At 33.9% G+C, this 14,785-nt stretch overlaps 1 protein-coding gene across 4 annotated transcripts in view; it reads right to left on the bottom strand.

The window, feature by feature from the left end:
- The window catches only part of pleca (plectin a), a 163,333-nt gene that overhangs the window by 141,602 nt on the left and 6,946 nt on the right, over positions 1–14,785 (bottom strand). For all 4 annotated transcript variants that reach the window (XM_061896949.1, XM_061896951.1, XM_061896950.1 and 1 more), the window contains exon 4: positions 1,918–2,131. In XM_061896949.1, coding sequence (XP_061752933.1) covers positions 1,918–2,131 — 214 coding nt within the window. The remainder of the gene's footprint in view (positions 1–1,917; positions 2,132–14,785) is intronic.

Raw genomic sequence — 14,785 nt, 5'->3', positions numbered from 1 at the left:
GAAAATAATCTATTATTGTTATTTATTATTATTATTTTGTATTGTCCAAGCATTCACACAATAAGATTATACACTATAAATCACCTATTAATATTATCTATTATTGTGTGAATGTCCAATCATTCACACAATAAAATTCTACAACAAAAATCTTCTATTCATTATTATTATTATTATTAATATTTTGTATTGTCCAAGCATTCACACAATACGATTCTACACCATAATTCATCTATTGTTATTACTATTATTACTGGTATTATTATTATTATTATTGTGTGAATGTGAAAGCAATCACACAAAGAGATTATACACCAAAAATAATCTATTGTTATTAATTATTATTATTATTATTTTGTATTGTCCAAGCATTCACACAATAAGATTATACACTATAAATCACTTATTAATATTATTATCGATTATTGTGTGAATGTCCAATCATTCACACAATAAAATTCTACAACAAAAATCTTCTATTCATTATTTTTATTATTAATATTTTGTATTGTCCAAGCATTCACACAATAAGATTCTACACCATAAATCATCTATTATTATTGCAGGTATTATTATTATTATTATTATTGTGTGAATGTCAAAGCATTCACACAAAGAGATTCTACACCAAAATTAATCTTTTATTATTATTATTATTACTACTACTACTATCTTTTTGTATTGTCTGAGCATTCACACAATAAGATTCCACACCATAAATCACCTATTATTATTATTAACTATAAATGTGTGAATGTCCAATCATTCACACAATAAAATTCTACAACAAAAATCTTCTATTCATTATTATCATTATTATTATTATTTTGTATTGTCCAAGCATTCACACAATAAGATTCTACACCATAAATCATTTATTATTATTGCAGGTATTATTATTATTATTGTGCGAATGTCAAAGCATTCACACAAAGAGATTCTACACCAAAATTCATCTATTATTATTATTATTATTATTACTACTATCTTTTTGTATTGTCTGAGCATTCACACAATAAGATTCCACACCATAAATCACCTATTATTATTATTAACTATAAATGTGTGAATGTCCAATCATTCACACAATAAAATTCTACAACAAAAATCTTCTATTCATTATTATCATTATTATTATTATTTTGTATTGTCCAAGCATTCACACAATAAGATTCTACACCATAAATCATTTATTATTATTGCAGGTATTATTATTATTATTGTGTGAATGTCAAAGCATTCACACAAAGAGATTCTACACCAAAATTCATCTATTATTATTATTATTATTATTATTATTATTACTACTACTATCTTTTTGTATTGTCTGAGCATTCACACAATAAGATTCCACACCATAAATCACATATTATTATTATTAACTATAGTTGTGTGAATGTCCAAGCATTCACACAATAATAATAATAATAATAATAATAATAATAATAATAAACAGAAGATTATTGGTGTAGAATCTTATTGTGTGAATGCTTGGACATTCACATGATAAGATTCTACACCAAAAATCTTCTATTTATTATTATTATTATCATCATTATTATTATTGTGTGAATGTCCAAGCATTCTCACACAACATTCTACACCAAAAATAATCAATTATTATTATTATTATTATTATTTATTGACACAAGTGGCTGAGGACTTGCTGATTCTGGAGGTCCAAAATGAAAGAATCATGTACAGGCATATCCCGGGGAGCTAAATGGGGATATGGGGGCCTGTGGCACATAATAATAATAATAGATGATTTTTCACGCCAGATCGCCTAAAAGTCTGCACTATTTCGCTAACGAGGCCGCTTTCAGCGGAAATACCGGGGTAAAGGTCCCTACCGCTCAGTCTTCTTATGCTCTGTCAGATCAGTTGCATTATAATCTGGTGAAAGAGCCACAGTACCTGCGATGCGGATGACGGCCCGCTCGGCGGCGTCCAGCACGTCCCCCGAGGCCGACTTGGAGCGCTTGATGCGGTGGTGCTTGGGCAGGTTCCACGGCAACGTGTCCCCGGGGGTCGGCGACCCCCCCGCCCAGCTCAGGTCCGCCGTGCTCTCCTCCGACGCCGCCCGGACCAGAGGCTTCCTCCTGGGCTCCTCCTGGACCTCCTCCATGGCCTGCGGGCGGGGACACAAGGACAATCATCATCATCATCATCATCATCACCAGCACGCTCTTTCTGCGGCGCTCTGCTGAGTCACCACGGGGCACAAAGCACGCTCCCGACAGGGCGCTGGCTGCACCGTCTCACACGCTCTGATTGGACGGTGTGGAATTAAAAATAAATAAAATTATCCCACTATGATGCAATAATGTGCAGCATCCAGCAGAATGTAGCATCCCCCATTTCTAACACAGGTGTACCTAATAAAGTGGCTCGAGATGGACATAGGGGTGTGGAGCCAAAGGCTGAAAAACGGCAGGGATGTCCAAAGTGCGGCCAGGGGGCCATTTGCGGCCCGCAGGGAATTTTTTTTTACCTCCCAACGGCACATTCTAAACATAGGATTAAAAAAATACAAAACATAAAAAGCAGTATAAAAGAGCAAACAGGTGAAATGTAACAAAAAAATGTTGCAATTTTGACTTAAATAAAACAAAGCTGCCATGCAGGCTGTTTCTTTCTTAAAAAAAAAAAAAAAAGAATCAAAATCAATGTCATTATTAATTATTGACCTATTCAAGGCTTCAATTACGTCACGTTAAATACTCCACTTTGAGATATTTTTTGTGTAAAATGTTGCACATTTTGTGTTTGCCACAAGTTTTTGTTTAAAAGGCCTACTGAAATGAGATGTTCTTATTTAAACGGGGATCATTTGGCGATATTGCCATATTTTTGCTGAAAGGATTTAGTAGAGAACATCCACGATAAAGTTCGCAACTTTTGGTCGCTAATAAAAAAAAGCATTGCCTGTACCGGAAGTAGCAGACGATGTGCGCGTGACGTCACGGGTTGTGGAGCTCCTCACATTGTTTACAATCATGGCCACCAGCGGCTAGAGCGATTCGGACCGAAAAAGCGACAATTCCCCCATTAATTTGAGCGAGGATGAAAGATTTGAGGATGATGAAAGTGAGAGCGACGGACTAGAAAAAAAAAAGTGGAAAAAAAAAAAGGCGAGGGCAGTGAGAGCGATTCAGATGTTATTAGACACATTTACTAGGATAATTCTGGAAAAATCCCTTATCTGCCTATTGTGTTACTAGTGTTTTAGTGAGATTATATAGTACCTGAAAGTCGAAAGTCTGAGGGGTGTGGCCACGGGTGTGGTGACCGCCAGTGTCTCCGGTGGGAGGAGGTAATAAATAGTCCGCAGCTGCAGGAGGACGCAAGCTCCGCTCATAACTAGGGTAAGAGCCAACTTACTACCACAATTTTCTCCCCGAAACCTGCCGGTTGACATGTGGTCGGGATCCATGTTCGCTTGACCGCTCTGATCCATAGTAAAGCTTCACCTTCGGGAATTTTAACAAGGAAACACCGGCTGTGTTTGTGTTGCTAAAGGCAGCTGCAATACACCGCTTCCCACCTACATCTTTCTTCTTTGACGTCTCCATTATTAATTGAACAAATTGCAAAAGATTCAGCAACACAGATGCCCAGAATACTGTGTAATTATGCGATTAAAGCAGACGAATTATAGCTTGAATCGGGCTGGGAAAAAAATGTCTGCTACAACCCGAGACATCATCATACCGCGACGTTTTCCACAGGACACTTCGCGGGAAATTTAAAATTGCAATTTAGTAAACTAAAGCAGCCGTATTGGAATGTGTTGCAATGTTAATATTTCATCATTGATATATAAACTATCAGACTGCGTATGATTATTTGTATTATTGTGTGAATGTCCAAACATTCACACAAAAGATTATAGAAACAAAAATTATTTATATTTATTTATTTATTTATTTTATTTGTATTATATTTATTATTATATGTGTGAATGTCCAAACATTCACACATAAGATTCCACACCAACGATAATCTATTATTATTATTGTATGAATGTACAAACATTCACACAATAATATTTTACACCCCCAAAAAATCTATATTATTATTATTATGTGAATGTCCAAGCATTCGCACATAAGATTCCACAACAAAAATAATCTATTATTATTGTGTGAATGTACAAACATTGACACAATAAGATTCTACACCAAAAATAACCTACATTATTGTTATTATTATTATTGTGTGAATGTCCAAACATTTACACATAAGTTTCTACACCAAAAAATGATTTATAGTTATTATTATATGTGTGAATGTCGAAACATTCACGCATATAAGATTCTACGCCAAAAGAACGATTTATGATAATTATTATTATTACATGCGTGAATGTCCAATCATTCACACATAAGATTCCACACCAAAAATCATCTATTTTTATTCATGTGTGAATGTCCAAGCATTCACATATAAGATTCTACACCCAAAAAATATATTTTTAATGATTATTATATGTGTGAATGTCCAAGCATTCTCACATGAGATTCAACACCAAAAATATTTTTTTTATTATTATGTGAATGTCCAAAAATTCACACAATGATATTCTACACCAAAAATAATCCATATTATTATTATTATGTGAATGTCCAAACATTTACACATAAGATTCTATACCAAAAAACGATTTAGTTATATTTGTGAATGCTTTGACATTCACACATATAAAATAATATATAATAACTAGATTCTACGCCAAAAAAAACGATGTATGATTATCATTATTACATGTGTGAATGTCCAATCACTCACACATAAGATTCCACACCAAAAATCATCTATTATTATTGTGTGAATGTCCAAGCATTCACACATAAGATTCTACACCAAAAATAATCTATTATCATTGTGTGAATGTCCAAGCATTCACAAATATTCTACACCAAAAAACCATTTATTATTATTATTATTGTTGTGTGAATGTCCAAGCATTCTCACATAACATTGTACACCAAAAATCATCTGTTATTATTATGGCTGTGTGAATGCCCAAGCGTTCACAAATAACATTCTATATTTTATTATTATTAATATTGTGTGAATGTCCAAGCATTCTCACATAAAATTCTACACCAAAAATCATTTATTTTTATTTATTATTATTGTGTGAATTTCCAAACATTCACAAATAGGATTCTACATAAAAAAAAGCATCTATTATTTATTTTGTGAATGTCCAATCATTCACACATAAGATTCTACAACAAAAATCATCTATTATTATTATTGCTGTGTGAATGCCCAAGCGTTCACAAATAACATTCTACATTTTATTATTATCAATATTGTGTCAATGTCCAAGCATTCTCGCATAAAATTCTACACCAAAAATAATCTATTTTTATTTATTATTATTGTGTGAATTTCCAAACATTCACACATAAGATTCTACACCAAAAATCATCTATTATTATTATTGCTGTGTGAATGTCCAAGCGTTCACAAATAAAATTCTACATTTTATTATTATTAATATTGTGTGAATGTCCAAGCATTCTCACATAAAATTCTACACCAAAAATCATTTATTTGTATTTATTATTATTGTGTGAATTTCCAAACATTCACACATAAGATTCTACAACAAAAATCATCTATTATTATTACTGCTGTGTGAATGCCCAAGCGTTCACAAATAACATTCTACATTTTATTATTATTAATATTGTGTGAATGTCCAAGCATTCTCGCATAAAATTCTACACCAAAAATAATCTATTTTTATTTATTATTATTGTGTGAATTTCCAAACATTCACACATAAGATTCTACACCAAAAATCATCTATTATTATTATTGCTGTGTGAATGCCCAAGCGTTCACAAATAACATTCTACATTTTATTATTATTAATATTGTGTGAATGTCCAAGCATTCTCGCATAAAATTCTACACCAAAAATAATCTATTTTTATTTATTATTATTGTGTGAATTTCCAAACATTCACACATAGGATTCTACATTAAAAAAAAATCATCTATTATTATTTATTTTGTGAATGTCCAACCATTCACACATAAGAATGTACACCAAAAATCATCTATTATTATTATTGCTGTGTGAATGCCCAAGCGTTCACAAATAACATTCTTCACCACAAAAGGATTTAATATAATTAATAGTGTGAATGTCCAAGCATTCTCGCATAAAATTCTACACCAAAAATAATCTATTTTTATTTATTATTATTGTGTGAATTTCCAAACATTCACACATAGGATTCTACGTCAAAAAAATAATCTATTATTATTTATTTTGTGAATGTCCAACCATTCACACATAAGATTGTACACCAAAAAGCATATATTATTATAATTATTGTGTAAATGTCAAAACATTCAAACACAAGATTCTACACCAAAAACCATCTATTATTATTATTATTATCATGTATTATTATAGTTGTGTGAATGTCCAAACATTCACACATACAATTGTACACCAAAAAACCATTTATTATTATTAGCTTCTACAACCAAAATCTTTGTATTATATTACTATTATAGTGTGAATATCCCAAAATTCATACATAAGTTATTATTATTATTATTAAATGTGTGAATGTCCAAGCATGTTTGTGATTAGCAGGTGTGTTACATCATGTGACCAGGGTGCAAGGTGGTCTTAAAGAGGATGCTTTAAACCTGCATGCACTTTCCAAAGCAGCCAGTGTTGCATACTAAAATAAAACAAAGGATGCATGTAGAAAATAAATCAAGAACGCTAAAAAGTTGTGGATAACGAAATAAAACAACCAGCCTGCAGTCATTTAAAATGATTATTGTGCCTTTTTGCTATTTTTCCCCCCCATTAATTTTCTTTGTGCAATGTCCAACAAAATGCCAAGTGTCCCCCGGACTAGAGTTTGGACAAGTCACTGTCATGAAGGCAGTTTTGGGGTCCATGGCACAACACAAAGATGCAGCATCGTAAGGCAGGGCTCCTTCCCGCAGTGAGGAGAGACCTGCAGGCTGCACCTGCAAAACTTGCTGACATCATCGCAGCCGCGACCGCCGTACTCACGCTGCAAAATGTCCGCAGGTCCCGGGCGCGGTGACTCTTCTCCTTATATCTAGGTTTATGACGTCAAATCATTGAAAACGTCGCGTTTTCTAGCACTTTCATCCTCCTCTCTGCAGCGGGAGAGGCGCGCCTGCGCACTAACGCTGCTGCTTTTTTTTTTTTTTTTTTTTTTAGCCTGGGGGGCGGGGGGAGTCGAGTCGAGTCGAATTGTCCCGAACTGAACCGAGTGCAAGACATCACACCGTGCTTTTTTTTCTACCCCACTCCAAAAACACACACACGCACGTGGAGGCGCACGTCACGTGACCACTCCCGAAAGTGGGGGGTAAAACGCGTGGAAAATTGCGCCTTGCAACTTTCCCGCCAAAATACTAAATCATGATCATCAATTGAGCGAAAATCATGATGGACACATTTTTTTAAATGACTATATGTCTCTACAGTAGCCAGTGCTAAATTATGACACAAAAATAAATCATAATATTTATCAAATGTATATAAATAATATGATATACATTTCCGATTGTAGCTGAGATAGGCACCGGCGCCCCCCGCAACCCCAAAGGGAATAAGCGGTAGAAAAATGGATGGATGGATGGACATTTTATATAATTATAACATTTATATAAATATAATAAAAATACACACAATTATAAAAAATATCAAATATATGTAAATAATATACATTTTATATAAATATGACATTTATATAACGATAAACAAAACATAAATATATATGTTATAAAAACAATATATATAAATAATATACACTTCATACAATTATAACATTTATATAAATATAATAAAAATACACAATTATAAAAAATATCAAAAATATTTATATATAAATATACATTGTATATAAATATAACATTTATATAACTATAAACAAAATATAAATATATATATTATAAAAACAAGAAATATATATAAATAATATACACTTTATATAATTATAACATTTATATAAATATAAGAAAAATACACAAAATTATAAAATATATATATATAAATAATATAATATACATTTTATATAAATAATATAACATTCGTATCAACACAAGTAAAATATAAAAAATAAATTCAAAATATATAATATACATTTTATATAAATATAACAGATATAAAATGTAAAAAAATACATCGTAAAAAATATATACAGTATATACATTTTATACAAATATAATAAGTCTAAACTATAAAAAATTAAATATAAAAATTTTATTATAAAAATAAATATATAATAAATTGTATATAAATAACATCTATGTAAATACAAATAAAATATAAAATGTATATATATATATATATATACACATATATATTTATATATATATATCTTTTATAGAAATATAACATTTTATAACTCTAAATTATAAAAAATAAACTATAACAAACTTCAAATTATTATATACATTTTACAATTTTTACTATTATTTTTTTATATTTTATTTGTATTCATATAAATTATATAAAGTGTATTATTTTATTTATATATGTTCAAATACATCAAATATATATAAATAATACATTTTATATAAATTATAACATTGATATAAATACAAAAATCTATTGTAAAAAATATAAATAAATAATATAAATCTAAATGTTGTATTAATAATATAAAATACAATGGAGATAAATGTGAATATAAAAATAATTTATAATATTCACTTAATTACATAGTAACCCCATATTTTGTAATAACCCATCCATCCATTTTCTACCGCTTATTCCCTTTTGGGGTTGCGGGGGGCGCTGGCGCCTATCTCAGCTACAATCGGGCGGAAGGCGGGGTACACCGTGGACAAGTCGCCACCTCATCGCAGATATTTTGTAATAAACATTGACAAATTATGGAATAATGACAAAGTAATTACAAAATGCGGGCACAAATTGGATCCTGCCGGTCCTACCGGGCGCCGACTGACGTCAAATGTTACGTTATGCCCGGGTCGCACATTACGTCACGGCCACTTATCCGACTCTTGGCACTTGGCGATCACTCCAGCAGCACTGAGAGCGGACTCGGCCAAAACAACCGAGTCTAGGTAACGTTGCGATTTTCAATGTCAACAAAAAATTGACAAAAAACCCCCCCAAAAAAAACAGTCAAGTAATGCTTCACTTTTTCAAAAAAATACGCTTCGCCATTGACATGCTACCGATTAGCATTAGCGATTTTAACTTTTTCATTTCAACACTCGCAAAAGGTGTTAATGAAACCTACATTTAAAGATGCACGTTACAATCAAATAAGCGCAATACTTACAGTGTCAACACTTTTTAGGGCGCAACAAAAAGACTAGCCAGCATAAACTACTGCCATCTAACGCCTTGGACTTGACACTGTAACTGATTCAGAAATATAACAACAATTGTCATGTTCAGCTCATTTTTAAATGTTTCAATAAAAATGATTTTATTATCAAAAATAATTATCCAATGTCCAGTTTCTGTACATTTTTTGTCTATTATAGTTTAATATTAAGGTTTTATTGTTCGTAACCAGCCTTGTCATAAGCTCCCCAAATGTTTGTGCGCCTTAACATTTTTTGCCAAACTATTATAGTTTTAATATTATTAATAACCAACAACCATAACACAAAAACTATAATAGTTGGACTGAAACATTTTGCAGCACAAACAAATGACAAGTTTGGTTGATTTTGACATGGTTATGAATAATAACACGTTGACATAACCACTGTATAAAATGTTAACATAAAAACTATATAACACAAAAAAGGCGCAATAATAAATGCAATAACTCAGCTGACGTGCAGCGATATAATGAGTTGTTATCTCTCTGTGCTGACACTTTTGTTGTGCTTCTCTGTCTGCCAACATGAAGTCTCCATGCCAGCTTTGTCTGTCTGCCAAAAAAAATCACTTCATTACATTCAATTAATTTCATGCGGGTCATTACTCAAGTTTTATTTCCCCATATTCAAACTGTGTGTCATGGTATGTACAAATATATACTTCTTAAATAAAACTTCTGCCTTGTTTTTTTAACTAACACTTAGGTCTACTACGCTACTGTATTTGAATCATGGTCATTATGGTGGTACTTGGAGAGCCAGGTGTCTAGGTCAAGGTCCAAGGAACTGGCCTGCCAGGTCCAGGACCTGTATTTGTCATACACATATGCACGCGTACCACACCAAATTTAGACCCAGGTCACGGCAAATATTTAGAAAAACAGTAAAGAATAACACTCCCCCCCAAAAAATAAATAAAAATGTCCCTTGTGGATCATTAAAGTTTGTTTAAGTCCGCGAAAACCTGGAAATAATATACCTGGTTAAATTAACTTATTTTTTTCTTACATTCTACCTTTTGACGGGAAAAATGTTTGCACATTTTTAGGGACCGAATGTCCCTTTGGGACAGAGGACCCTATTGTATTTCTAAGGTTTTATTTTTATTATACCTCCGCCTCTTTGAGCTGTAATTTGACCCCCTTAACATGTTTCAAAACTCACCAAATTTTACACACACATCAGGACTGGCGAAAATTGCCATCTAGTCAAAAACCCAAAACTCAAAATTGCGCTCTAGCGCCCCCTAGGAAAAAACAGACAAAACTGCTTGTAACTTCCGTTAGGAATGTCATTGAGACATGAAACAAAAACCTCTATGTAGGTCTGACTTAGACCTAGATTTCATACACTGAACTTCAGCAAAAATCAACAGGGAGTTGGCAAAAACCCCTTCAAAACAAAATGTTCCTAAAAAAATTAATTTTTGCCTCTTTGAGATGTAATTTGACCCCCTTAAAATGCTTCAAAAGTCACCAAACTGGACACACACATCAGGACTGGTTGAAAATTGCGATCGAATAAAAAACCAAACCCCAAAACTCAAAATTGCGCTCTAGCGCCCCCTAGGAATAAAACACTGACAAAACTGCTCTTGGGAAGAGAAAACAGACAAAACTGCTTGTAACTTCCAGTAGGAATGTCATAGAGACATGAACCAAAAACCTTTATGTAGGTCTCATTTAGACCTACATTTCATTAATTGACATCCTTCAGCAAAAATCAACAAAAAGTTGGCAATTACCCCTTCAAAACAAGTTTTGTAAAAACCTGTCACCTTTTTTCAAACATTATCTCCTCTGAGCGGGTTTGTTGTGTCGGCTTCAAACTCACACAGGAAAGAGATTGAACCCTTCTGAAGAAAAGTGGCGCAAAGAGTTTTTATAACTTCTCCGGTTTTGATTTTACGAGCCTTCAAAGAACTGGTGCGCTGATGCTGCTGCGCTGCTGCCGTCTCAAGATGGCCGCTTAAAAGCAGGAAGCACCAGCGTGACCACACAATGCAGAGAAGGTAGGTAATGTGCGGGTAAAGATATGCTGACTGGGTGAAAGAAGGAGGCACCAGTTTGACTCCAGGATGCAGGGAAGGTAGGTGATGTGCAGGTACAGATATGTTGAATGGGTAAAGGCAGGAAACACCAGCAAAGGTTGGTCCCGTCCATCGCTGCTTGCAGCTTTAATTTTGTTTGTTTTTTTACAGTGCAATACTGTAAATCGAAACAAAGTACCACGGTTTTATAGGTAACTTTTTTTATTTTTATTTTACTGGAAGATCCATGGTTGTTTTTATACCATATTAGGGTTGTCCCGATACCAATATTTTGGTACCGGTACCACAAAAAATTTAATTATTGTCATTATTGTAACAAAAAATGTTAGTGTACATGAAACATATGTTTATTGTTGTAATTCAGTCCTTAAATAAAATAGACAACTTGTCTTTTAGTAGTAAGGAAACAAACAAAGACTCCTAATTAGTCTGCAGTAACATATTGTGTTACTATTATTTTGTCTACATTATGAGGGACAAACTGTAAAAAATTGATTGATTTACTTGTTCATTTACTGTTAATATCTGCTTATTTACTCTTTTAACATGTTCTAGCTGCACTTCTGTTCAAATGTAATAATCACTTATTCTTCTCTTCTTTGATACTTTACATTAGTTGTGGATGATACCACACATTTAGGTGTCGATCCAATACCAAGCAGTTACAGGATCACACATTGGTCTTATTCAAAGTCCTCATGTGTCCAGGGACATATTTCTTGACTTTATAAACATGTGAATTTTTTAAAAAAGGAAAAAAAGATTTTGTGATGATAAAACATATCGACGTAATCATAGTAGTATCAACAAGCTCTTGTACTTGGTATCATTACAGTGGATGTCAGGTGTAGATCCATGGCATTTGTTTACATTGTGACGGCGGTAAGCTATTGTATCCTCCTACGCTGTGTGGTGAAGCATGTTTAGCTATTCCTTGTCCTCCAGTGATAATGTTACTTGCAATAATCTTACTTTATTTATCACCATGGAGGCAAGGATTAGGGATCTAGAAGAAGCTAAAACACTGCGGATGGATAGTTAGCCATGTCTTAAAGCAGCTCTTCCTCCTTTATCTTGACTTTTTACACCAAAATGCATCAGTTGTCCCTTTTCTGTCTACACACTGTGTTTGCTTGTAAGTACTGTGTGTGTGTGCGCTGCCCAACATGCTCCTCTGCCCCTAAAACCGGCAATGTCATGACGTGACGACGTGCCCGTTTAAAAAAGGGAAGGGGCGGTACTTTTTAGAGGCGGTATAGTACCGAATTTGATTCATTAGTATCGCGGTACTATACTAGTACCGGTATACCGTACAACCCTACACCATATTCTAAAGCAGTGTTTCTTTACCTTGTTGGAGGTACCGAACCCCACCAGTTTCATATGCGCATTCACCGAACCCTTCATTAGTGAAAAATAAAATGTTTTTTTCTCAAATTCAGGACAAAGTTATATGTTTTTGGTAACACTTTAATATGGGGAACATATTCTAAGCAACAAAGACTTAATTTTGTCATGATCTGTGGTCTGGATCATGTTTTTGTTGTTAGTTTTTAGATTCTGTTTACGCTCCCTTGTTTTGTTTGGTTACCATGCCGACTTATGATTTTCACCTGCCTCTGGTGTTCGAACCGCGCACCTGTTTCTAATCAAAACCCTTATTTAAGCCTGTCGTTGCCAGTCAGTCGGCCTGGCGTCATTGCTTGTTTTCATGCAATACCACAGTTCATGTTGTTCGATTCATGCCGTGGCCACGAAAGTCTTGTTTATTTCTTGCCACAGTTTCGTGTTTGTTCGAAGCCATAGTTTAGGTTGGTTTGTTTCATGCCACAGTTGTGTGTTTGTTCCACGCCATAGTTTATGTTTGTTTACCTCATGCCCTGCCAAGATTTATCGAGTTAATAAATATGTTCCTACCTGCAAGCCTTGTCCGGAATAGTCAGTTTGCATCCCGGGAGAACAAACCTCGCAGTAAGCCCCCCCCCCCAGTCATTACAGAATGATGCTAAGTCGGCATGGTATCCAAAAAAAACAAGGGAGCGCATACAGGAACCAAAATATTCCAAAAAATAACAAAAACATAATCCAGACAACGGATCATGACCAATTTAGAGTTATTTGGACACTAGGGGAACATATTCTAAGTAATTAATTTAGAGTTATTTGGTTAGGGTTAGGGTTATAATAAGGCCTTGCCGAATAGGCCTTAATGATTAGTCAAGAGCCAATATGTTACTAATTTGCCTGTTAATATGCAAGTAATTAACGGTGAATATGTTCCCCATACTTAAATGTTACCATGTTTTTTTTTACTGGTGCACAAATTGAACCGTGCATGAACACCACCTTCTTCAAACAACAAAAGCAACACAGTGCATTAACTCACTACAAATTACACACCTGCAAATCAGTCAGCTGTTGCCGTGTCCGTAATACGCCGATAGGTAGAAGTTTGTATTTACACGATTAGTCGGGTGTGTGTTGACCTCCGCCGAACCCCTGAGGCAGACTCACTGAACCCCTAGGGTTCGATCGAACCCAGGTTAAGAACCACTAATTTAAAGGCTTAGTGGCCACATGCGTGGACAGAACTTTTTAGCTTCTATTTCCAAAATTGTGTACACTACTGAATTGGGGTCTTATGGCCACTTATGTGGACACTTATGCTAATTCTTATTTTTCAAATTCCATTGTATGTTATACTCTTCTGACACCACCAGATGGCAGTGTCAGAAGAGTATAACATACAATGGAATTTGGAAAATAATTTAAAAAAGTGTAAAAATAAGAATTAGCATGTCTCTTAACATGAAGTACACATCTGTGTACTTATGGACTAAGTATATCATATCAAAAAATGATTCCTAGTTTTTTATTCTAATTAGGCTCCAATAGGCCCAAATAGCAAAGAGAAATAAAAAAAATAATGTAAACGAAGAGCTTGGGCCTTAAGAGGTTAAAGGGGGAAATAGTACCAGTGTTTTTTTATAGTACAATTCTAAATTGTGAAAACCAAAAAACATGTTTAAAAAAAGCAGCACACTTGTACCATAAGAGTGGTACTTTGTGTTTATTGACGGTGTAAAAAAACAGGAAAATATCCTGGTGAGCTGCAGATTTGTAGGGTTGTACGTACAGTACGCTACTCTGCAGCCTGTTTATGAAAGATATCATCTCCTTCTCTTGTTTCAAACACTTAGGAGACATGTTGGCTTTTGTGGTTGTGGCTTCTCCTGACAAGAAGCAACAACCTCCTGCCCCCGGGCTTCACCGCACATCCTAAAAAAAGCATCCCCCAGCTCCGCCAACTATCCGACAGTCTTGACAACTCCATCTTTCTTGGCAGAA

This window comes from Nerophis ophidion, linkage group LG04 (genome assembly GCF_033978795.1).
Source record: "Nerophis ophidion isolate RoL-2023_Sa linkage group LG04, RoL_Noph_v1.0, whole genome shotgun sequence".
Taxonomy (NCBI): Eukaryota; Metazoa; Chordata; class Actinopteri; order Syngnathiformes; family Syngnathidae; genus Nerophis; species Nerophis ophidion.
This window is presented reverse-complemented; position numbering and strand designations above follow the sequence as displayed.